General features: G+C 37.4%; 1 protein-coding gene across 1 annotated transcript in view; it reads left to right on the top strand.

Moving 5' to 3' along the window:
- Positions 1–16,173, top strand: part of SLC5A1 (solute carrier family 5 member 1) — a gene marked incomplete at its 3' end in the record, with an annotated part of 41,515 nt that extends 25,342 nt beyond the window's left edge. Inside the window, exons 10-13 of the mRNA XM_080821977.1 lie at positions 178–346; positions 4,520–4,735; positions 6,678–6,783; positions 15,956–16,173. Of these exons, the coding sequence (XP_080678103.1) occupies positions 178–346; positions 4,520–4,735; positions 6,678–6,783; positions 15,956–16,173 (709 nt within the window). The remainder of the gene's footprint in view (positions 1–177; positions 347–4,519; positions 4,736–6,677; positions 6,784–15,955) is intronic.
- Positions 16,174–27,574: the final 11,401 nt, after the last annotated feature.

Below are 27,574 nucleotides of genomic sequence, written 5' to 3'. Positions count from 1 at the left end.
ATATATTTATGTGTATATATATTTGCTATATATATTATATATATATATACACATCTGACATATAGTAATCATACACATATGATACATATATATCAATCATACATCTGACACATAGTAATAAGTATTTATTCATATAGAGCCATTTATTGACGTTGTATTGGGGGGTTTTGATTTCAGGTTGTTCATCCTGGTGCTGATAGGTATCAGCATTGCCTGGGTACCTATTGTGCAGTCAGCACAAAGTGGGCAGCTCTTCGATTACATCCAGTCCATTACCAGTTACTTGGGACCACCTATTGCAGCTGTCTTCTTGCTTGCTATTTTCTGGAAGAGAGTCAATGAGCCGGTAGGTTTCATTTTTGCATGTCCTGAAAAGCCACTCTGACACAGAAATTCCCACCTGGAGCGCCATATTCTGTATGGGAGGGATTCTATTTCCCAGAGATCTCAAGCAGAAATAGATGAGCTGCTGAAGGTTTTTATGGCAAAGCCTTCAGGGACTCTCCTGAGTATACATTCTTTTGGATTCACCTCTCCTCCTTGCTGCAGGTTCCAAACTCATTCCCAACTAATGATATACATGTTCCATCCAATCTGAGTGACTTTGGCCTGTTAACATGGCACTAGCCGGGAAGTTTGTATCCCGGGCGAGCAGCTCCAGAGGAAGTCCTAGCACAGGCTCCCTCTAGTGGTTCCTTTAAAAAAAATTTCCTTTTTAAAAAAAGTTATATTCAGCCACTGTATGGTGCATCATTAGTTTTTGATGTAGTGTTCAGTGATTCATTAGTTGCATGTAACACCCAGTGCTCATCACAACATGTGCCCTCCTTAATACTCATCACCCTGTTACCCCATCCTTTCACCCACTTCTCCTTTGTAACTGTCAATTTGTTTCCCAGGGTCTGTAGTCTCTCATGGTTCATCTCCCTCTCTGATTTCTCTCCCTTCTGATTCCCCCCCCTTCCCTTATGATCCTCTGTGCTATTGTTTACATTCCACATATGAACAAAGCTATACGATAATTGTCTTTCTCTCCTTGACTTATTTCACTTGACATAATCTCCTCCAGTTCCACCCATGTTGATGCAAATGGTGAGTATTCATCCTTTCTGATGGCTGAGTAATATTCCATTGTATATATGTACCTCTAGTGGTTCTACAGTGAGCTTGGCTTTCCAGCCAGCACCTCTCAAGGCCCAGTGAAAAATGATGTCCTGGTGGTCAAGCAATTTATATGCAAAACAACATAAGGTAGATAATAATTGAGGGATAAAACATAGCATAGAATATGAGAAGGATTCACAGAAAGACTATATTAGCATGGGCTGAACTAGAGGGAAGAGAGGGTATGAAAAGCAGAGAGAGAACAGCACCAGAACTTGGAGGCAGAAGTGCAAGGATAAGCATGAGGATGAGGAGTTTGAAAGGCATTTCACATGACTTGAGAAGGAGTTTGTGTGTATGGGTTAATGGAAGAAATGCTAGACAAGAATGTTGAAGTTAAATTAGGAATGGCTCCTTTGAAAGCCAGGCCAGAGAGTTTGGATTTTCATTGGAGTGCTGTTACAGGTTTTGAAGCACCATGAAAAGGATGCCTTTGGATATGGCTTCTGACTGGGGTTTTGCTCACTTGTCTTTGTATTAAACCATCTGCACACTCAGGGAAGGCTGGGATCAAGTGGGGGTAATAACTGTGTAGGCTATTTTCTGAAGCAGTATCAATGATGACATATTTTTGGTTAGAGATAACCCCTTTCTCCCAATAGGACAGAAACAAATATACATTTGGGAAATACCTCACTGGAATGACCCAGCTTTGAAGTGTAAAATTATGTATGCTTCTCTTCACTCAACATTTGACATTAGGAACGTAGTCCAGATTTGCTGGCAACACAAAATTGCATGCACAGATAAATACCCTTGAGAGATCAGAATTAAACCTGCAAGTGATCATGACTGGTTTGAAAAATAGGCACACTCTTAAGATTTATTTCAATAGGGATTGGCAGAAGCTGAGAGATTTCTAAAATACAAGTTAGTATAGTGTAGCTAGAAGCCCAACTGGGTATTGCTGTGGACTAAAAACATTCAGTTCAACAAAGGACTGTGGCAGTCAAAAAATAAGGCTAAAAATTGGGATAGAGTGTAGTGGTTCTCAACTGGGGGAGATTTTGCCCTTCCCCAAGGGAACTTTTGGCGAAGTCTGGCAACATTTTTGATTGGCTTTGATTCAGAAAATGCTACTAGTATCTATTGTGTGGAGGCCAATACACAAGACAGCTCCCCCCATGCTCACCCCCCAGTCCCAAAAGAATTATCCAGCCCAAATGTCACAGGTCTGAGGGTGAGAAGCCATTGCTAGAGTCTCTGGAGAGCAGCACATAGAGACTACAAAATGATTCTCAGGACTGGTCAGGGATTGTGTTTAATGAGGGGTGACTCTAATGAGTCTTGAGGAAAATGTCAAAATTTCCCAGATTTTTCAAGAGCCTCTTGAGAATAAAATTAAAGGAACAGGAAGATACTAATTGCCAAAAGAGAAGGACTGTATGTTGGCTAATTCAATTAAATAATTAATTGAAATTAAATGAAAATTGAAATTAAATTTAAAAATGTTTTATTTATTTATTTGTCAGAGAGAGAGAGAGAGAGAGAGAGGGAGAGCGCGCGCACGCACAAGCAGGGGGAGAGCCAGGTAGAGAAGGCAAAGGGAAAAACAGGCTTCCGGTGAGTAAGGGACCCAATGTGGGACTCAATTCCAGGACCCTGGGATCATGACCTGAGCCAAAGGTAGACACTAACCAACTGACCCAGGCATCTTGCTAATTGAATTTAAATAAAAAGAAAAAAAAGCAAAAAATCAAAAGAGAAGGAAAACTTTATAGCAGATTTTATCAATACTATTCACACAAACTAAAGTAAAAAAATGATTTTTTGAATGAATATGTGTGTGGGGAATGAATGGGGGACATCTTTTTCCTTATCTATCTATCTATCTATCTATCTATCTATCTATCATCTATCTATCTATCATCTATCTATCTGTCTATCTATCTATCATCTATCCTTTACCATCTACCATCATCTACCTACCTAGCAGATACTTCCAGATGTCAGACAGAGAGTTGTCTGACAACACAAAGGGAATAAATCTTGGTTCCTTCCCTGGGCAAATTCCCAGTTCAGATGGGGAGTGAGAGAAGTGATTGAGAGATTCCACAGAAGTGGAATTGGTGCTAGAATTGGAGGTGAGTCTATAGTGCAGTCACAGCACGGAGGATGGGCCCACCCAATTCTGTCTTAGCAGAAGAGGGGACATTTAAGCTAGAACAAGGTTACTAGGAAGGGAGGAGCTTGTGTTCTCCCAGATAAAGAATGACCTGTACAAAGACGTAGGACATGAATACACTGATAATGGAACACGCCTGGGATATAAAGTGCAGGGGTACCCATGGCTAGGAAAGTTCAAGGATCAACATTTGACATGAAAGATCTTTTTTACCACCCTTCTATGAGCTCACAGTACTTTGTCACTGATCCTTTTAAAATGTGGCCTCTAGATTCAGACCGGGTTCTCTAGGTGAGGACTGACCGAAAAGGAAGCAAGAAGGAAATAAGGAAGGAAGGGAAGGTGGGAAGGGGTTAAAAAAACCCTGAAAAATTGTACCCCGGTATTTTTAGTCTCTTAAAGGATTTCCATATTTCTAATATGCAAACCCAAAACTTAATGTAAAGACACATAATATAATCTTGTGTTTTCAAATTAAAAACAGTGACTTTGGATCTATAAAAGGGGCTAATGAAGAAAGTAGTATTTATTTATTATTTTTTTTAATAAAGATTTTATTTCTTTATTTGACAGACATAGATCACAAGTAGGCAGAGAGGCAGGCAGAGAGAGAGAGGGGAGGAAGCAGGCTCCCGGCTGAGCAGAGAGCCCGATGTGGGGCTCAATCCCAGGACCCTGGGATCATGACCTGAGCCGAAGGCAGAGGCTTTAACCCACTGAGCCACCCAGGCGCCCCAGAAAGTAGTATTTATATTTTGATGGAAACATTCCTTTCTCTTCCATCCCTCAAAGACCCAATTTGTTTTTCAAAGACTTCAAGGAAAACAAATTATTTCACAAGTAATTACATTACCATTGAATGTGCTTAAATCTGGAGGTTGATGGTGATAGTAGCTACAGGAACCAGAGTCAAATTATTTTTAAAATTAAAAATTAATTTTTGGAATTAAGGCTTTGGGTTGACACTAGACACAAGTTATTAGACACTGTTACCCCATTATATTATGAATCTTGTTTTATGACCCAAGTAAAATCATGTCACTGAAACATGATAAACACACTTTCAGGCTTGGCCGGACACTCTTAGCCATATTCTGGATGCCAGCATTCTGGCTTCAGAAGGCCTGAAGCTATCATTTGCCTCATTTTTGTTCCTTTTCCTCTGTCTCCCAGGAATGCCCTGATGTTTTGTGTGTTTGGTGTTAATTAACCCAAGGTTTTCTTTCACAGGGAGCCTTTTGGGGACTGGTCATAGGATTTCTGGTTGGGGTGTCCCGTATGGTGACTGAATTCGCCTATGGAACTGGGAGCTGCATGCAGCCCAGCAACTGTCCCACGATTATCTGTGGTGTGCACTACCTGTACTTTGCCATCATCCTCTTTGTCCTATCTGTCATCGTCATCGTGGTTGTCTCTCTCTTCACCAAACCAATTCCAGATGTGCATGTGAGTATCCATTTTGGGGAATGTGTCCTGCCCTTGTTTCGTGCTCATGCTACAACACCCACCTTGTTGCCCTTTCCCCAATTAAACATCTCACACTCACGTGACTAAAACAGTCCTTGCTTACCATTGGTTTTACATAAAAAGACACAAGCCAGAAAACACGGTGTGCTAGCAAGGTGGTGTCAAGTGTGTGTCTTCTGTAGGAGTCCTCACCACAGTTATTTCAGTCCAGGGGCTAATCTCTGGATCCTGCTCACCAAGTGACAGCACAAGTGCAAGGGAATGAGATCACATGGCTGAATACAGGAGCTAGCCTGGGTTAGATGCTCATGTCTCAAATAGAAACTTATATTTCTTCTAGTAGACCCATGGCATAACTTTCAGGGGTCTTAGCAAGGGACATAGTTACAAAAAAACCATACTCAGGGAAATCTGAAATATGATATACCCTTATTTTTTCCCCCAATTAACCCCCCAAACAATTATCCATATAATTTGAGGAATTTCAAACATCAAAGTCCAATTGATTCAAGACTCCAAAATGGCAAATATTCTTCTTTAATTCTAGATGTCACCCTTGGTTTAGGATTTATTCATAGCTTTCCCAATGCAGATGAAAATTTCCAATTATAGGTCACTTTTACCATAAACAATATAATCTGGGCATCCAACACAGCTAATACTTTACCTTTTTCAGGTTTCCAAGAACAGAGCTAGAGTTAACCCAAGATCATGTTAGTCCATAGAGAAAGAGAAGGTTTTTTTTTTTTTTTAAACTTTTTACTCATGCATATACAAATACAGGAACTTATGGAATCCCTAAGAGACCTTCGACCTCCTTGCCAAATTTTCAAAACTGTGCCTAATCTTAATGTCAAACAAAGACTGCTTTTATAGAAGAAGAATCACCATTATGTTTATTGGCTGAATCTGTCAATAGGCTTTCTTTGTGTTGTGTTAACTGCTTCCTGACATTTCAGTGTTTGCAAGTATTGCAGCCCTAAACACATTTAGCCCCAGGATTCCTCTTTTTTTTTTTTTCCTTAAAGATGTTATTTATTTATTTGACAGAGAGAAACACAGAAGGAGAGGGAACACAAGCAGGGGGAGTGGGAGAGGGAGAAGCAGGGTTCCTGCTGAGCAGGGAGCCTGATGCAAGGCTCCAACCTAGGACCCTGGAATCATGACCTGAGCTGAAGGCAGACAGCCAGGCGCCCCATCTGTGATTCCCCTTGAAGTAGAGAAAGCAACGTAGTCACCGAAGAGGGCATAGCTGGCATGAATACATTTCATTGACTTTCAGACTTCTTCAAGTTTCTGGTTTCACGTTCATAGAAACTGTCTCCAGTGCTATTCAATTCTAATATTGTTCATGATTCTACAGATTATGTTCTTATCATGTGACAAACACATGGTGCAAACTCTGCTCTTACACTTCTGGTCTGGAGAAATGGGTTTTTGGTCTTCTTTCTTAGCACCAATGCTAAAAGGAACAAATTTAGTCATCATATACAAGAAGAGTGCATTCATTCAAGACAGACATTTCTTTATTCAAGGCAATCTCTTAGTCTTTGAATATTATAATAAGGGTTTGTATATTCATGTGTATAATTTACATTGAAGTGCTCAACTTATTTAGAGATAATGTAGATAGAAACTGTTATCTATGTTTTGGTCAGTACTGAGAGACCACAGTACCTTTTTGTTGTTGTAGTTTGCATTTTTTAATGAGTTTCATTCAGCAAACACTGACCAAATCAATGTTTTAAAAGGGGCATCTCCAATATCCTGTGTGTTCTACAGCAATAACTAATCATCCACTGACACCTTTAGGAAATGATGCACCTTTTCTTTTCTTGAGCACATCTCTTTTTTTCTCTCAACTTCTTGGCACAAGACACTGTTTGGGTCTTTTTGCCAACCTGTTTTGTTTTTTCCACAGCTCTACCGCCTGTGTTGGAGCCTGCGCAACAGCAAAGAGGAGCGTATTGACTTGGATGCAGGAGAGGAGGACTTTCAAGAAACCCCAGAAGAGACCATTGAAATAGGTGATTTGTGATTTAGAGCCTATCCCAAGCCTAAATGTTACTCCTCCAACAGAAAGACTACCTTACTGAAGTCTTTACAAAATGCGTACATCAAAGCTCAGATCTCTCTTTATAAGTGAGTGAGGTGGGGGATGAGATAGATAAATGGATTTTGGGACGTTCACTCTGAGGCCTGGTCAAGAGGAATAGAGAGGTGCAGAATCACCTCAGCCTCCTTATACCTCATAGTTCACAGTGCTCTGTAAGTATGAGTGGTGTATTTTCTACCCTGACTTGACTGGAGCATGACATGGAAGAAGGAAAGAGTCAGAGCCTGTGAACCGAAAGCAGATGGAATCTAAGCTATGGTCAGTCTAGTGACACGAGGAGGATGGGTGAGAGGCTCGTTGGTGTCTTATATCCACATAAGATTTAGAAAATTAAATTTCTCTGAAGTCCAGTAAGATAATGCTTAGCCAGTGTTCAGAGATTTATCCTGATCATGGAGGAAAGTTTTCCTCAGCTTATGTATTGGAACTTTTTCTCTTTACTTGGGACTGGTGCACACATGGAGGATGGTTGTGGAGATGTGTGATGTGCCAAGGTGTGGGAGCACAAGGTCATATATAGGTGCTTTATCTGCTGGACTAGAGGTCTCATCACTCCATATGAAGGAAAGTACAGGTACAGAAGAATAAATTCTAAATATGGTCATCAGAAATATCAGAGAATCCTAGCTTTGGAAAGGGCCCTAAAGATCATTTATTCTTATGGCCCTATTTTACAGATACGTAAATTGAGGTCCAGGAAGGGAGAGGCTTTGCCTATTATCCCAACTCTGATATAATCTGCTCTTGACCAAGACATTTTAGTTCTGAAACCTGCAACTCTGCATGTACTGGGAGGAAACTGGAGCCATAGGCAGTTGACCAGGTTGTTGAAAAAGATAGACCTGTTCTGCTTCCTTGGAGCAGGGAGGCATCAATATGCTGCCTGCTTCTCCAACTTCCAAAAGTGTCTCCACACTGAGGGAGAATATAACAGATTTGAAAGACTGACTTATTTCATTTAGCATTATACACCATCCATGTTATTGCAAATGACAAAATTTTATTCTTTTTTATGGCTGAGTAATATTCCATGGCATCTATCATCTATCTATTATATATATATATATATATATATAATGATATACATATCACATCTTCTTTATCCATTCATCTATCAATGGACTTGGGCTGCTTCCATAAATTGGCTATTGTAAATAATGCTTCAATAAACATATGAATAAGTTATTCATATGTTTTGGATACTAACCTTTTATTAGATATGTCATTTACAAATATCTTCTCACATTCAGTAGGCTGTCTTTTAGTTTTGTTGATTGTTTGCTGTGCAGAAGCTTTTTATTTTGATGTACTCCCAATAGTTTATTTTTGCTTTTGTTTCCCTTGCCTCAGGAGACATATCTAGAAAAATATTGCTATGGCTGATATCAGAGAAATAATTGCCTGTGCTCTCCTCAAGCATTTTTAGAGTTAAGGTCTCACAGTTAGGTCCTTAATTCATTTTGAGTTTATTTTTGCGTATGGTGTAAGAAAGTGGTCTAGTTTCATTCTTTTGCACGTAGCTGTCCAGTTTTCTCAACACCGGTCGTTGAAGAGACTCTTTTTCCCATTGCATATTTTTGCCTCCTTTGTTGAAGGTTAATTGTCCATATAATTGTGAGTTTATTTCTGAACTTTCTATTCCATTCAGTTGATCTATATGTCTGTTCCTGTGTCAATACCATATGTTTTGATTACTACAGCTTTGTACTATATCTTAAAGTACAGAATTGTGGTACCTTCAAGTTTGTTTGTGATCCTTTCAGTTTTTTTCTTCTTTTTCAAGTTTGCTTTGATTATGTGAGGTTTTTTGTGGTTCTATACAAATTTTAAGATTATTTGTTCTAGTTCTGTGAAAAATGCTGTTGGTATTTTGATAGAGGTTGCTTTGAGTAATATGGACATTTTAACAATATTTATTCTCCCAATCCATGAGCACGGAATATTTTTCCATTTCTTTGTGTTGTCTTCAATTTCTTTCACCAGTGCTTTATAGTTTTGAGAGTACAGAACTTTGATTTCCTTGATTAAGTTTATTCCTAGGTATTTTATCATTTTTGGTGAAATTGGAATGTTTTCTTGATTTCTCTTTTTGCTACTTCATTTTTAGTATATGGAAATGCAATAGATTTCTGTATATTGATTTTGTATCCTACAACTTTACTGAACTCATTTATCAGTTCTAGTAGTTTTTTGGTGGAGTCCTTAAGATTTTCTACACACAGTACCATGTCATCTACACATAGGGAAAGTTTAAATTCTTCCTTACCAATTGGATTCTTTTTATATCTTTTTATATATATAATTGCTGTGGCTAGGACTTTGAATACTACGTTGAATAAAAGTGGTGAGAGTGGGCATCTTTGTCTTTTTCCTGACTTTAAGAGAAAGGTTCTCAATTTTTCTCTATTGACTGTAATACTTGTAGGTTTTTAATATATGGCCTTTATTATGTTGATACGTTCCCTCTAAACTTGCCTTGTTGAGGGTTTAATCATGAATGGATGTTGCACTTTGCCAAATGTTTTCTCTGTTTCTTTGAAATGGTCATATGGTTTTTATTCTTTCTCTTATTGATGTACTATGTTGATTGATTTGTGATAAATGAACCACCCTTGCATCCCAGTAATAAATTCCACTTAATCATGGTAATGATTTTTAAAAAATGTGGTACTGGATTTGGTTTGCTAATATTTTGTTGAAGATTTTTTCATCTAGGTTCATAAGCATTATTGACCTGTAGTTCTCCTTTTTTGTGGTATTGTTATCTGGTTTTGGTGTCAGGATGACACTGGTCTCATAGAATGAGTTTGAAAGCTTTATTTCCTCTTTTGTTTTTTGGAACAGTTTGAGAAGACTGGGTGTTGACTCTTTTTTAAAATGTTTGGTAAAATTTACCTGTGAAGCTCTCGGTCCTTAACTTTTGTTTTTTGGGAGTTTTTTGATTACTGATTCAATTTTGTTGCTTGTAATTGGTCTATTCAGATTTTCTTTTTCTCCCTGATTCAGTTTTGGGAGTTCTATGTTTCTATGGAGGTTTATCCATTTCTTCTAGATTGTTCAATTTTTTGGCATATAATTTTTCATAATATTCTCTTATAACCCTTTGTATTTCTGTGGTGTGGGTTGTTATTTCCCCTCTTTCATTTTTGATTTTGTAGTCTTGAATTCTCTCTCTGTCTTTATCTCTTCTTTGATGAGTCTGGCTAAGGTATATTAAGTTTGTTGGTCTTTTCAGCAAACTTGGTTTCAACAAACCTGACTCTCGTTTCATTGATCTGTTCTATTGTGTGTGTGTGTGTGTGTGTGTGTGTGTGTGTGTGTGTGTGTTTTAGTTTCTATTTTGTTTATTTCTGATCTAATCTTTATTATTTCCTTCCTTCTACTGGTTTTGGGTTCTGTTTGTTCTTCTTTTTCTAGCTCCTTTAGGTGTAAGATTAGGTTGCTTATTTGAGGTTTTTTCTTGCTTCTTGAGATAGGCCTGTATTGCTATAAACTTCCCTCCTAGAACAGCACTTGCTGCTTCCCAAAGATTTTGGACTGTTGTGTTTTTAGTTTCATCTGTCTCCATGTAGTTTTTTATTTCCCCTTTGATTTCTTGGTTGACCCATTCATTGTTTATAGCATGTTATTTAAGTTTATTCCTAGGTATTTTATCATTTGTGTTTGTGTTTTTTTCTGGATTTTTTTCTTGTGGTTGATTTCTAGTTTCATAGCATTGTGTTAAAATGGATGTATGATATGAACTTTTTTGTTGTTTTTGTTGCTGTTGGGGCTTATTTTGTGGTTTAATATGTAATCTATTCTCGAGAATGTTCCATGTGCACTTGAGAAGAGTGTGTATCCTGCTATTTTAGGATAAATGTTTTGAATATGTCTGTTAGATTCACTTGGTCCATGTGTCATTTAAAGCCACCATTTCCTTGTTGATTTTCTGTTTGGGTGATCTGCCCATTAATGTAAGTGGGGTGTTAAAGTCCTCTACTATTATTGTATTGCCACCAATTACTTCTTTTATGTTTGTTATTAGCTGCTTTGTGTATTTGGGTGCTCCCAGGTTGGGTTCATAATTATTTGCAATTGTTATATCTCTTGTTGGATTGTTCCCTTTATGATTATATAGTGCCCTTCTTTGTCTCTTTTAATATCCTTTGTTTTAAAGTTAGTTTTTTCCAATGTAAGTACTACTACTCTGGCTTTCTTTTCACTTCCATTTGCAAGATGAAATCTTTTCCATCCCTTCACTTTCAATCTGCCTGTGTCTTTCAGTCTGAAATGAGTCTCTTGTAGCAGCGTACAGATGGGTCTTGCTTTTTTATCCATTCTGCCACCCCATGTCTTTTGATTGGAGCACTTAGTCCATTTACAGTCAAAGTAATTATTGATAGGTATGCACTTATTTCCATTTTGTTCCTTGTTTTATGGTTGTTTTTGTAGTTCTTCTCTGTTTCTTTCTTCTCTTGTTCTCTTCTCTCATGGTTTGTTGGCTTTCTTTAGCAATATAGTTGGAATCCTTTTTCTTTATTTTTTGCATACCTATTACTGGTTTTTGAATCATGGTTACTGTTAGGTTTGTATATTACATTTTATGCATATACAGTCTACATTAAATAATGGTTGCTTAAACTTGAACCCAGTCTTTATTCCTCTCCACCATGTTTTAAGTATATGGTGTCATATCCTTATATTTTGTGAATCTCTTGACTGATTTTTATAAATATACTTATTTTTATTGTTTTTTGTGTTTCTTATTTTTCTTACTCCTACTTTCTTTTCCACTCAAAGAGTGCCCTTTAACATTTCTGGTTTTGTGGTCATGAATTCCTTTAACTTTTGATTGTCTGGGAAACCCTTTATCAATTCTGAATGATGGTCCTGCTTAATAGAATAGTCTTATCTGTAAGTTTTTTTTCCCTCTCAGCACTTTGGGGATATCATGTCACTCCCTTTCAGCCTGAAAGTTTCTGCTGAAAAATTAGCTGATAGCCTTATGGGGTTTCCCTTGTGCGTAGCTGTTTTGTTTTATTCATTATTACTATTATTATTATTTTGCTGCTTTAAAAATTATCTCTTGACCGTGGACTCTGAGAAACAAACTGAGGGTTTGGAGGGGAGGGGTTTCAGGGGGTTAGGTGAGCCTGATGGTAAGTACTAAGGAGGGCATGTATTGCATGGAGCACTGGGTGTGGTGTATAAACAATGAATCTTGGAACACAGAAAAAATAAAATTAAATTAAAAAAAATTATCTCTTTACCTCTACTTTTTGCCATTTTATTTATTTATTTTATTTTCAATTGTATTTATTTATTTTTTAGATTTAATTTTATTTTTTCAGTGTTCCAAGATTCATTGATTATGCACCACACCCAGTGCTCCATGCAATACGTGTGCTTCTTAATACCCACCACCAGGCTCACCCATTGCTCCACCCCCACCCTTCCAAAACCCCCAATTTGTTTCTCAGAGTCCACAGTCTCTCACCAAACTGTGGAAAGAGCCAAGATGCCCTTCAATAGACGAATGGATAAAGAGGATACGGTTCATATATACAAGGGAATATTATGCCTCCATCAGAAAGGATGAATATCCAAACTTCATATGAAAATGGACAGGATTGGAGAAGATTATGCTGAGTGAAATAAGTCAAGCAGAGAAAGTCAATTATTTATTTTTAAATTTTTTGTTTAAATTCAATTTAATTAACATACATATATTCCTATGTATTATTAGTTTCAGGGGTATAATTTAGTATCATTTGCATATAACACTCAGTGCTCATTACATCATTACCCAGTTTCCCCATCCCCCCCCACCTCCTCTCCAGCAACCCTCAGTTTGTTTCCTATGATTAAGAGTCTCTTATGGTTTGTATGTCTTTGGAGAAATGTCTGTTCATGTCTTCTGCCCATTTCTTGACTGGATTTTTTTTTGGGGGGGGTGGATGGGTGTTGAGCTTGTTAAGTAATTTATAGATTTTAGATACCAGTTTTTTAAAAAAAATATTTTATTTATTTATTTGACAGAGATCACAAGTAGGCAGAGAGGCAGGCAGAGAGAGAGGAGGAAGCAGGCTCCCTGCAGAGCAGAGAGCCTGATGTGGGGCTTGATCCCAGGACTCCGGGACCATGACCTGAGCCGAAGGCAGAGGCTTTAACCCACTGAGCCACCCAGGCGCCCCTAGATACCAATTCTTAATCTGATAAATCACTTGCAAATATCTTCTCCCGTTCTCTGGGTTACCTTTTAGTTTTTTTCACTGTTTCCTTTGCTGTGCAAAAGATTTTCATCCGGATGAAGTCCTAATAGTTCTCTTTGCTCAAAAGACCCCCTTTAATATTTCTTGCAGGATTGACTTTGTGTTCACAAATTCCTTTAGTTTTTGTTTGTCCTGGAAACTCTTTATCTCTCTGTCTATTCTGAATGATAGCCTTGCTGGATAAAGTATTCTTGGCTGTGTATTTTTCCCATTAACACATTGGATATGTCATGCCAGTCCTTCTTGGCTTGCCAGATCTCTATGGACACAAATGCTGCCAACCTTATGTGCCTACCCTTGTAGGTTAAGGACCTTTTGTCCTGAGCTGCTTTCAGGATATTCTCTTTATCTTTGTAATTTGCAAACTTGACTATAATATGTCGAGGTGTTGATATATTTTTGTTGATTTTGGGGGTGATCTCTATGCCTCCTGGACTTGAATGCCTCATTCCTTCCCCAGATTAAGAAAGTTCTCAGCTGTAGTTTGTTCAAATAAACCTCCTGCCCCTTTCCTCTGCCCCTTATCTTCTGGGACTCCTATAATATGAATAATATTTCACTTTATGGAATCGTTGAGTTCCCTCAGTCTGCCTTTGTGCTCTAGTAGGTTTCTTACCCTCTTCTTTTCAGCTTCCTTATTTTCCATCATGTTATCTTCTGTATCACTGATTCTCTCTTCTGCTTCTTTCATCTTCATTTTTATGGCTTCCACTTGGGACTGCATCTTGGTAATAGCATTTTAAATTTTGGCCTGACTAGATTTTAGTTCTCTTTATCTTTACAATAAGGGATTCTCTAGTGTCTTTTATGCCTTTTTCAAGCCCAGTTAATATTTTTATAATCATTGTTTTAAATTCTAGTTCAGAATTTACTTATATATGTTACTTATATATGTATTGATTAAATCTCTGGCAGTGAGTACTCCCTCCTCTTCTCTCTTTTGGGGTGATTTTTCTCCATCTTGTCATTTTGTCCAGAAAACAAAGGAAGAAAGAAAGAGAAAACAACCAAAACAACAGTAAGCAGCAGTAGAACAACAACAACAACACTCTACTCACTCCTTGTGCAAATGATTCCATTTTTTTCTAAAGCTTAGGTTCTTAATATAAAAGCATTCTAAATGATAGCCTATACCTTATAGCACTGTTGGGAATATTGAAAGAGATAATGCTTCTTTATAAGAATTGGTTATAATTATTACCATTACGATTGCTACTAAGGAAGAATTTTCTGAGTTGATTTGAAAAGGGTGAGCAGCAAGTGTACATCTATCAGAGATTCCATAAAGGAGATTCCTGCTGGCTAGAAAATTGGCTTAGTGACTTCTGAGGTTCATGACAACTCTTGAATTCTGTTGTTTCTTGGTCAACTCATGGTGAAAACAGATGGAAGGTCCTGGCTCATTAAAGTAAAATAAATTAAGATCTCTTGAGGGTTTTTTATAGATAATGGATGTCACCATCTCCATTATCTGAGAAGCAGGAGCGAGAAGCTATATCTTCAACCCTATATTGTTATCATCACTGTCATTGTCATCATGATTGATTATGATATGATCATGACATATTTTAATTATGAATACCTTACTCTAGTGATTAATTTTAGCACCATATCTTACTTTTAAGGTAGATAACACAAATATAATTCTTCCAACTTTACAGATGGGGAAAATGAGATATAAAGACTTTCTCAAGGCCACTCAGATAACCACTCATTTCTCCCTTGGGCTGGTCAGTGAGTCCAACAACTGTTATTCCTTCTCCATGATTCTATTTTGGTGGGATGGCCAAAGTGGAGGGGTACATGGAGACTTACCTCTCTTTTTTATGTGCATGAGAGAAAAGAGAATAGAAGGACATTATTACTTCTTGACATCTATTACACACTGGGCATTCTCTCATAAAATCTTATAATGAAGAAGGTATTATTTATCCACATTTTACCTGAACTTGAAGATAAGACAGGTGAATTAACAAAACCATAAACCTGAGTTTTGATTCTAGTATATGTATGTGCTTAATTACTAAGGTTATTTGCAATTCTAAAAGTCTGTGACTCTTAAAAATGGGAGAGTATAGATCAGTAGTCTTTGACTACAGTGTTGAAAACACAGTGGGCTTGATTTCATATCTAGTGAGCTGTAGACCTGGGATTCCATTAATGCCAAACCTTGGCTCAGAGTAGAGAATAAGTTCCCTTGGTTGGCACCCACTTTGAATGGCAGGATCAGTTAGGTGGTCTGATTCAGCAATATTGTTATGCAACATCAGATCTTAAGCTCTAGAATTGTTCATTGTTGCTAGCCTGTATCAGGGAGTATTCAGACCAATCATTACCACATGGCTGGATCTGTTGTAAAGATTTGGAACTTTCAGGTATAGCTAATATGCTCCTGAGTCATACAAGTCTCACTGCTTTCCAGTGATGTGGTAAACAGATATATTTTTATGTGATTCAGAGGTATATTTTCCATGTTGTTCTATGTCATAGTTTCCCAGCCCATTGTTAACATTTCTTCTCATAGACTATAATTTCCTGGTTGATTCTGACTTTCTCTAAGTCAAAATTTATTGCATTGGTATTTGCATTGGTCTGGTAGAGATAGGCTTAATTTAGTTAATCATAAAGATGTAGAATCCATCTATTGCCATCGTCTTATAATTAAGTTCATTCAAACATTTTGTACCATTTCCATCCTTGCAAATAAGAAAATTGGGAAATGTCTGCAGACTGCAGATGTTTCCCTTTTGTGGTGTCTTTCCTGAAACCTTTCCTTGTACCTCCTTCTTCTGTATCTAACCATCCTTTTTTACCTTTTCCCTGACACAGAAGTTCCTGAGGAGAAAAAAGGATGCTTCAGGCAGGCTTATGACCTATTTTGTGGCTTGGACCAGCAGACAGGCCCCAAGATGACAAAGGAAGAAGAGGAAGCTATGAAGCTAAAGATGACAGACACCTCTGAGAAGCCTTTGTGGCGAACAGTAGTGAACATCAATGGCATCATCCTGCTGTCTGTGGCTGTTTTCTGCCATGCATTTTTTGCCTGAGCCTTGCCTTCTGTGGCAGGTTGTGTTCAGGAAGGCCAGAAATTTTACTCTGCCTCCTTTAGTTCTATTCTGTGGTGTTAAGCTGGTGGTAAGCCAGTCAGTTGTAAATTTTGCCTTGTTGATAAGTGTGTACAGCTGTAATTACTAGGCTAACTAAAGAAAATCATTAATTTGCTGTTAACTTATGTGTTTGATATCATCAGCTGTACATATTAGAGCTGCATAAGGAAAGCCCAACTCAGTCATGTCCAGGAAAATGAGCACCAAGAAAGAAGCCCTGCCATGTGTGATGTAAGTTTTTCTCAGGTAGATTCAGAATGTCAGTGTTGTTTGTGATTATTGAATATTATTTTAACATTGTGGTCTCCCTGGCTCATGCTCTTTTCCCTTCATGACCTTCTGCCCATCTTTTCTTAAGAAAAATATTTACCCTCTCATCATATCCTTGCCAAGTTTTTCCTGGCACAAGAAAAATCAATCTGATAAACATGAAATGCATTGAAGCTGAAGGTGGGAACTTGATAGGGTCCCTGTCCTGGGTGCTTTGCTCTTTGAAGGGAAAGCTTGAGGATGGCAGAACTTACCCCAAATGGAGGAACCCAGGCACCAGCCTTAGGCCAGTATGGAAAGTGGATAATCTTGAGTCAAGGGGATTTTCTGGCTTTCTTTAAAATGTCTGTGGTGAGTTCTTTATGTTTGCGATTTCACTTGTCATTTGCTGTGTGTAGAATGTCTTGGGCACTCAGCAATGCTTATGGACCAAAGGTATGATTTGGGCACTTACTTATAAATACTTGCTTTATTTTTATGTAAGCCTGGGCCTTGGTTAATCTATGTGTGTGTGTGTGTGTGTGTGTGTGTGTGTGTGTGTTTCTGCACAAAGTACCGAGTACACATTCTGATGAATTTCATCAATTGGAAGGCATTTTCTAGAGGCCACTCTTCCCCACAGCATGGATGTTGACAAATGAGCTTACTGATCTATCTCACATAATAGAACAAATGTACCTCTTAGGGCATCTGTCTTCTCAAAGCAGCCACACTCTCCTGTAACACGGTAACAATTATCCCAAGATTCTTCTCTCCATGAGTTCATGTGACCACAGCCTTTCCTTTTTGGGGTGTCTTAAGTGGTGATCATCTATTGACCAAAGTTAGGGTAGGTGGTCTCTGTTCTGAGTGGTAACATTGAACACTTTCAGTTGACAGAAGTATATTTGTTCAACCTAGGGAGACGTTTTAAAATATAATTGTAATTAATTAATTAAATTCTTTTAGTCCCACCTATGAAATCTCAATTATGTTGTAATATAAACTTTGAAATTAAGAAAAATTTACAACATTAGTGTTGACCGACTTCAAGCTAGTTTAGGAAAGAGCTGGAATATGAGATTCTGTGTTGCTGAGAGTGCTTTCTAGGCATATACATGATTCAACAGACAAAGGGATGGCTTGTTCTTTTAGAAGGTAGGACACTATTTGATACACCCTCCATATTGCCCTTAAGTGAGGCACAGAAGAGGCAAACATGGAGAATTTCATGTGGCTGGCATTACTCAGCAGACTCAGTTTCATGTGAAGTTTGTGGTATTTTTGAGCTTTGAGAAGATAAAGGGAAAGGATTGAAAGCAGGTGGATGAAATGAGCACAAAGTAGATTGTCCTGGATTAAGTTTCTGGCATTGCCAATGATTCATGTGTATACTGTGGTAAATTATTTTGTCTCAACTGTGTATTTTTCTCTTTGAAAAATGGGGACCTTGGTGCTTATAGCATCTACCTACCTCCTCTGGATGTGACTATATCACTTTGTAAAGGGTATGAAAGATACATAGCTGAAAGATGCGAAACAGATGTTATATTAAGCTTCATTTAGTCCCATAAATTAAAATGCATTACTTTAATACTAATAAAAAATTAAAAAATGTAATATCTGGGTATCTTGTTTTCTAGATATTCTAAGTACTGACCATACATGTGGTAAGCTTTAGTTGGCACAAGATGTGGATTAGGAAATAGGAGCCAAAAAAGATGAGAATGGAGTCTGGCAAATTGAATAAAAGGTAGCAAAGGAGATGATGTCAACCTCAAGATCTCTAGTAAATATGAGGTAATTCTACTTTCAATGCATAATGTCTTTTTAGGACAGACTAAGTCATTTGGGTGACCAGGGGCCAGTAAGGAGTACAGAGGAAGTATAAAGGAGTACAAAGAAGAGCTATTTTTTTTCCCCTGAAATGGAAGATGGGTATAGAACTGAAAAATTGACAAATCCAACAGGAGATCAAAGAGAAGAAGAGCAGCAATTCTAGAAACAGAAAATCAACCACTTTCCGAAAGGTAGAATGTGCGGAGAAGTGAATCCAAAGCGACAGGAAGATAGACTGTGGGGGGAGGGGCTGGCTGCCAGCAAGCAGTGGAGCAATGGAGCACAAAATCAGAAGTTTTAAAAGTCTGCTACACTGAGGGACATTGCTCCAGAGACTAAGCAGGGGTGGAGCTCTTGCGGGGACAGCATGGTCTTAGGTCCTGTGGGGTCACAGAAGGATTGGGCATGTCTGAGTGTAGCAGAACTCACAGGTATTAGAGAGGGGAAGCTGACTATAGAGATGGAGCTGAGGAGTGAGCTCTCAGCTTGGAGTTACCTTAAACTGTGATCTGTGGCACAGTCAGGCCACTGCTCTTTGTGGCAGATCTGGGGAGAGCTCCCTGGAAGAGCAGAGCAGCAGAAATCTGCAGAGTTTGGAGACTCCAAACAGGGCTGTTTGCCAGAGACAGAAACGTTTGGTCACAGGCTGGGTGAGTTTGGAGTGTGGCCAGAGACCTGGGAGACAGGAGTGATTGAGTGCTTTTCTCTGAGAGTGCGCTGAGGAGTGAGGCCCTAGCTCTTGGCTCCTCTTGGCCAGAGATTGGGAGGCCATCATTTTCATTCCCGTCCTCCAGAGCTCTACAGAAAGCATTCAGGGAACAAAAGCTCCCGAGAGTGAACCCAAGCAGATTACTTAGCCCAGTCCCTGGCAAGGGCAGTACAATTCTGCCTTGGGCAAAGACACTTGATAATCACTACAACAGGCCCCTCCCCCAGGAGATCAGCAAGAACATTCAGCCAAGACAAAGATCACTGTTCAAGGACAAGAGTGGAATTCCAGAGGAGGGGAGAACAAAGCATGGAATGCATGGCTTTCTCCCCATGATTCTTTAGTCTTGCAAAGTAAATTAAATTTTTTAATTTTATTTTTTTATTCTTTTAATTTTTATTTTTAAAAATTAAAAAAATTTTTTGAATTAAAATTTTTTTCTTATTCTAATTTTTTAAAACTTCCACTCTATCCTCTTTTAACTTTTAAAAACTAGCTTATCTTAATAGTAACTTTCTTAAAAATCTTTTTGAAACTTCATTGTATCTAACTGTATCTAAACTTTACTGTATCTAACTTTCTTTTTGTATACATGTAGGGTTTTTCTTCTAAAAAATTTTGGGATACAACTTCTTCTAATAGATCAAAATATACCCTAAATCTAGCATAGGACTTTGTTCTAGTGTTCAGCCTGAGAAAATTCTCTCCACTTTTTTTTCCCAACCAACTTATCAACTCCTTTTTTAGAATTTTTAAAAATTTTCATCTTTACAGTCATATTCCATCCCTTCGTCATGTTTACCCTTATTTTTTTTTGTGTATATATATATATGTATATATATATATATATAAATAAATTTTGGGAGTTTCTTCTAAGAGCAAAATACACCCAAAATCAAGTGGGCGGCTCTGTTCTATTCACCAGTCTAATATATATATATATACATATATATATATATATATATTTTTAAATTTAAAAAAAATTTGAACTTATTTTTACCCCCTTTCTTCTCCCCACAGTTTAGGGTCTCTTCTGATTTGGTTAACACATTTTTCTGGGGTCGTTGCTACCCATTCAGTATTTCATTCTCTCGTTCATATATTCTTATCTGCATAAAATGACAAGGCTGAAAAACTCACCACAAAAAAAAGAACAAGAGGCAATACCAAAGTCTAGGGACCTAATCAATATGGCCATTGTCAATATGGCAGATCTAGAGTTCAGAATGACAATTCTCAAGGTGCTAGCTGGGCTTGAAAAAGGCATGGAAGATATTAGAGAAATCCTGTCTGGAGAAATAAAATCCCTTTCTGGAGAAATGAAAGGACTAAAATCTAACTAAGTTGAAATTAAAAAAAAAGGTATTAATGGGGTACAATAGAAAATGAAGGCTCTTACTGCTAGGATAAATGAGGCAAAAGAGAGAATTAGTGATATAGAAGACAAAATGACAGAGAATAAAGAAGCTGAGCAAAACAGAGACGAACAACTACTGGACCACAAGGGGAGAATTCGAGAGATAAGTGATACCATAAGATGAAACAACATTAGAATAATGGGGATTCTGGAAGAAGAAGAGGTGGGGTGCAGAAGGTATATTGGAGAGAATTATTGTAGAGAATTTCCCTAATATGGCAAAGGGAACAAGCATCAAATTCCAGGAGGTGCAAAGAAACCCCTCAAAATCAATAAGAATAGGTCCACACCCCATCATCTAATGGTAAAATTTACAGTCTTAGCGACAAAGATAAAATCCTGAAAGCAGCCCGGGACAAGAAGTCTGTAACATACAAGGGTAAAAACATTAGATTGGCAGCAGACTTGTCCACAGAGACCTGGCAGGTCAGAAAGAACTGGCATGATATATTCAGAGCACTAAATGAGAAAAACATGCAGCCAAGAATACTATATCCAGTTAGCCTATCATTGAAAATAGAAGGAGAGATAAAAAGCTTCCAGGACAAACAAAAACTAAAAGAATTTGTAAACACCAAACCAGCTCTACAGGAAATATTGAAAGGGGTCCTCTAAACAAAGAGAGACCCTAAAAGTAGTAGATCAGAAAGAAACAGAGACAATGTACAGTGACAATCACCTTATAGGCAATACAATGGCACTAAATTTGTATCTTTCAATAGTTACCCTGAATGCAGGGTATCAGAATGGATAAAAAGACAAAACCCATGAATATGCGGTCTACAAGAAACTCATTTTAGACCCAAAGACACCTCCAGACTTAAAGTGAAGGGGTGGAAAACAGTTTATCATGCTAATGGCCATCAAAAGAAAGCTGGGGTGGCAATCCTTCTATCAGATAAATTAGATCTTAAGCCAAAGACTATAATAAGAGATGAGAAGGGCCACTATATTATACTCAAAGGGTCTGTCCAACAAGAAGACCTAACAATTTTGATTATCTATGTTCCTAATGTGAGAGCAGCCAACTATATAAACCAATTAATAACAAAATCAAAGAAACACATCCACAATAATACAATAATAGTAGAGGACTTTAACACTCCCCTCACTGAAATGGATAGATCATCCAAGCAAAACATCAAACAAGGACATAAAGGTCTTAAATGACACACTGGACCAGATGGACATCACAGATTTATTCAGAACATTCCATCCCAAAGCAACAGAATACACATTCTTCTCTAGTGCACGTGGAACGTTCTCCAGAATAGATCACATCCTGGGTCATCAATCAGGTGTCAACCGGTATCAGAAGACTGGGATCATTCCCTGCATATTTTCAGACCACAATGCTCTAAAGCTAGAAGTCAATCACAAGAGGAAATTTGGAAAGAACCCAAGTACATGGAGACTAAAGAGCATCCTCCTAAAGAATGAATGGGTCAACCAGGAAATTAAAGAAGAATTGAAAAAATTCATAGAAACAAATGATAATGAAAACACAACTGTTCAAAATCTGTGGGACACAGCAAAGGCAGTCCTGAGAGGGAAACATATAGTGATACAAGCCTTTCTCAAGAAACAAGAAGGGTCTCAAATACACAACCTAACCCTACACCTAAAGGAGCTGGAGAAAGAACACCAAATAAAACCTAAACCCAGCAGGAGAAGAGAAATCGTAAAGATCAGAGCAGAGATCAATGAAATAGAAACAAACAAAGGAAAAAAAACCCCACAGTAGAACAAATCAATGAAACTAGGAGCTGGTTCTTTGAAAGAATTAATGACTGATAAAATCCTGGCCAGACTTATCAAAAAGAAAAGAGAAAAGACCCAAATTAATAAAATCATGAATGAAAGAGGAGAGATCACAACCAACACCAAAGAAATATAAACAATTATAAGAACATATTATGAGCAACTATATGCCAGCAAATTTGACAATCTGGAAGAAATGGATGCACTCCTAGAGACGTATAAACTACCACAACTGAACCAGGAAGAAATAGAAAACCTGAACAGACCCATAACCAGTAAGGAGGTTGAAGCAGTCATCAAAAATACCCCAAAAATAAGACCCCAGGGCCAGACGGCTTCCCAGGGTAATCCTACCAAACATTTAAGGAAGAATTAATTCCTATTCCCCTGAAACTGTTCCAAAAAATAGAAATGGAAGGAAAACTTCCAAACTCATTTTATGAGGCCAGCATTACCTTGATCCCAAAGCCAGCAAAGACCCCCTCAAAAAAGAGAATTACAGACCAATATCCTTGATGAACACAGATGTGAAAATTCTCACCAAAGTACTGGCCAATAGGATCCAACAGTACATTAAAAGGATTATTCACCACGACCAAGTGGGATTTAATCCAGGGCTGCAAGATTGGTTCAACATCTGCAAATAAATCAATGTGATACAATACATTAATAAAAGAAAGAGCAAGAACCACATGGTACTCTCAATAGATGCTGAAAAAGCATTTGACAAAGTACAGCATCCTTTCTTGATCAAAACTCTTCAAAGTGTAGGGATAGAGGGTACATACCTCAATATCATCAAAGCCATCTATGAAAAACCCACAGCGAATATCTTTCTCAATGGAGAAAAACTTAGAGTTTTTCTGCTAAGGTCAAGAACACAGCAGGAATGTCCATTATCACCACTGCTATTCACCACAGTACTAGAAGTCCTAGCCTCAGCAATCAGACAACAAAAAGAAATTAATAGCATCCAAATCAGCAAAGAAGAAGTCAAACTATCACTCTTTGCAGATGATATGATACTATATGTGGAAAACCCAAAAGACTCCACTCCAAAACTGCTAGAACTTGTATAGGAATTCAGTAAAGTGTCAGGATATAAAATCAATGCACAGAGATCAGTTGCATTTCTTTATACCAACAAGACAGAAGAAAGCAAAATTAAGGAGTCAATCCCATTTACAATTGCACCCAAAACCATAAGATACCTAGGAATAAACCTAACCAAAGAGGCAAAGAATCCATACTCAGAAAACTATAAGGTACTCATGAAAGAAATTGAGGAAGACACAAAGAAATGGAAAAATGTTCCATGCTCCTGGATTGGAAGAACAAATATTGTGAAAATGTCTATGCTACCTAAAGCAATCTACATGTTTAATGCAATCCCTATCAAAATCCCATCCATTTTTTCAAAGAAATGGAACAAATAATCCTAAAATTTATATGGAACCAGAAAAGACCTCGAATAGCCAGAGGAATGTTGAAAAAGAAAGCCAAAGTTGGTGGCATCACAATTCCAGACTTCAAGCTCTATTACAAAGCTGTCATCATCAAGAAAGTATGGTACTGGCACAAATACAGACACATGGATCAGTGGAACAGAATAGAGAGCCCAGAAATAGACCCTCAACTCTATGGTCACCTAATCTTCAACAAAGCAGGAAAGAATGTCCAGTGGAAACAAGACGGTCTCTTCAACAAATGGTGTTGGGAAAATTGGACAGCCACATGCAGAAAAATGAAACTGGATCATTTCCTTACACCACACATGAAAATAGACTCAAAATGGATGAAGGACCTCAATGTGAGAAAGGAATCCATCAAAATCCTTGAGGAGAACTCAGGCAGCAACCTCTTTGACATTGGGGAAGGTTTGTGCTATGGTGAGTGCTGTGAAGTGTGTAAACCTGGCGATTCACAGACCTGTACCCCTGGGGCTAATAATACATTATATGTTAATAAAAAATTATTAAAAAAAACCTTCCAACAAAGAAATGTTCAGAATCAAATGGCTTCTCGGGTGAATTCTACCAAACATTTAAAGAAAAATTAATGCCAATTCTTCTCAAACTTTTACAAGAAATTGAAAAGGAGGGAACACTCCTACTTATAAAGCCAGCATCACCCTGTTGCCAAAGCTAAATGAAGATACTATGAGAAATGAAGACTACAGGCCAACATCCCTGATGAATATAGGTGCAAATATTGTCAGCAACATACTAGTAAACTGACTTCAATAGTGCATTAAAAGGATGGTGTCCATGGTCAAGTTGGATTTATCCCTGGGTGCTAGGATAGTTCAACATACCTGACAAATAAATGCGATATATTACATTAATGGGATGAAGAGAAAATCATATGATCATCTCAATATATACATAAAATGCATTTAACAACATTCAACATTCCTTCATGATAAAATCTCTCAGTAAATTAGGTATCAAGGACCATATATGAAAAACTCACAGGTAACATCATACTGCTCAATGGTGAAAGTCTGAAGCTTTTCCTTTAAGATCAAGGAGAAAATAAGTGTTCCTATTCTCACCACTCACATAGTACTGGAAGTCTTAGGCAGAGCATTTAGGTGAGAAAAAGAAATAAAAGTCATGCAGATTGGAAAGGAAGAGGTAAACATATCTTTGTTACTGGTAACATGATTTTTGTATACAGAAAATTTGAAAGACTCTGAAACACTCCTAGGCCTAATAAAAAAATCTAGTAAAAGTTTAAAGATAGAACAATCAAGATACAAAAATCAGTTGTATTTGTACATACTAACAGTAAACTACCTGAAAAAGAAAAAGAAAATAATATCATTTATAATAACATCAAAACAATAAAATACTTAGGAATAAATTTAACCAAGGAAATGAAAGATCTATACACCAAAAACTGTAAGACACTGATGAAAGAAACTGAAGAAGATACAAATAAATGGAAAGATAGCTTATGCTCATGGATCAGAAGAATTTATATTTTACTAAAAATTTTACCCAAAATATTATACTCCCCAAAGTAATTGACAGTTTCACTTCATTTCTATCAAAGTTCCAATGACCTTTTTCACATAAATAAAATAAATAATGCTAAAATTCATATGCAAACACAAAAGATTCTGAACAGGCAAAAAAATTATGAGGATGAAGAACAAAGTTAGTGGCATCACACTTCTTGATTTCAAGCTATTATAAAGCTACAATAGTGAGAACAGTATGGCACTAGTATAAACACAGACAGGGAAATCAATAGAACCCGGCTTGAGAGTCCAGAGAGTCAAGAAGGAGCCAAGAATATTCAATTGGGGAAAAATAGTCTTTCAATAAAAGATGTGGGGAAAATTGGATATCCACATGCCAAAAAGTGAAATTTGACCTGTATCTTACACCATTCACAAAAATTAACTCAAAATGGATTATGGACTTAAATATAAGGCCCGAAACATAAAAATCCTAGATGAATACAGGGCAAACATTCTTGACACTGGTCTTGGCAACAATTTTTTTCATATGACATAAGCGACAAAAGCAAAAACCAAGTGGGACCACATTAAACTAAAATTTTTTAGTTTTTTTTTTTCACTTTAGACTTTTTAATATTTCATACAGCGATTATGGTGCATTCAGGAACCCAACCCCCAGCTCTCCCACAGTATTTTGTGCAATGAAGCCCCGCTCCCAGCCTTTCCAAGGCAGGGACACAGCCCCTATTTGGAACCTTGGAACCTATCACTAGACCCTGGGGTCAGCTAAGGGAAAGCATGCCTTGACCAAACTTCTTTAGTTTTGCACAGCATAAGAAACAATAAACAAAATGAGAAGATAGCCCATGGAATGAGAGAAAATTTTGTAAATCATATATCTGATTAGGGGTTAATACCCAAAATATAAGAAGAACTTATACCACTCACTAGCAAAAAACCAAACAATTCAATTTAAAAAATGGCAGACTACTTGAGGACACTTTTGAAAGGAGATAGACACATGACCAACAAGTACATGAAAAGGTGCTTAACACAGTAATCATGAAGGAAATGCAAGTCAAAATCACAACAGCCTGGTGGTGGGTATTAAGGAGGGTATGTATTGCATGGAGCACTGTGTATGGTGCATAAACAGTGAATTTTGGAACACTGAAAATAAAATAAAATAAAATAAAATAAAATAAAATAAAATAAATGCAGAAAAAATAACAATGAGGTATTGCTCAAGCCTGTTAGAATAGCTATTATAAAAGAGACAAGATATAAATTCTGGTGAGGATGTGGGGCAAATGGAACCCTTGTGTACTCTTGGTGGGAATGTAAATTGGTATGGCCACAGCATAAAATATATGGAGGTTCCCCAAAAAATTGAAAATAGAATTACCATATGACCCAACAATCCCTCTTCTGAGTATATGCTCAAAGGAGACGAAATCACTATCTTGAAGAAATATCTGCACTCCTATTTCCATTGCACAATTTTTTGGTTGACGTGGGAACAAACTAAGTGTCCCTTGATAGATGAATGGATAAAGAAAATGTTACACACACACAAACAGAGGAATATTATTCAATCCTATAAAGAAGTAAATCTTATCTTTTGTGACAACATAGATAGATCTTGAGGGCGTTATGCTAAGTGAAAAATGTCAGACAGAAAAAGATGACCTTACTTATATGTGGAATCTGAAAACATCAAACTCATAGAAACAGTGAGTTTATTGGTGACTGCCCAGGGAAAGGCATAGGGAAAGTGGGGAGATAGTTGTCCAAGGATACAAACTTCCAGTTATAAGACAAATAAGTTCCAGAAAATCTAATCTACAGAATGGTGATTGTAATTAACAATATTATATTATATACTTGAATTTGTTATGAGACTAGAGCTTTAATGTTTTTGCCATAACAACAGATCCAAAATGGTAATTATCTGAGGTGAAGAAAGTGTTAATTAATGTTATTGTGGCAAACATTTCTGAAAGCGTGTGTGTATAAAATGAAAACACTTTACACCTTAAACTTATACAGTATTACATGTTATTTTTATCTTAATAAAGCTGGAAAAATAGTTATCAATTTTGATGTTGTCTGAGGTATCATTTTTTCTCTTATTCTTAGTATTTTTTTTTATTTATTAAATTTTTTATTTATTTTCAGCGTAACAGTATTCATTGTTTTTTCACCACACCCAGTGCTCCATGCAATCTGTGCCCTCCCTAATACCCACCACCTGGTTCCCCCACCCTCCCACCCCGCCCCTTCAAAACCCTCAGGTTGTTTTTCAGAGTCCATAGTCTCTCATGGTTCACCTCCCCTTCCAATTTCCCTCAACTCCCTTCTCCTCTCCATCTACCCTTGTCCTCTATATTATTTGTTA

Source organism: Martes martes (genome assembly GCF_963455335.1).
Source record: "Martes martes genome assembly, chromosome: 13".
NCBI lineage: Eukaryota > Metazoa > Chordata > Mammalia > Carnivora > Mustelidae > Martes > Martes martes.
This window is presented reverse-complemented; position numbering and strand designations above follow the sequence as displayed.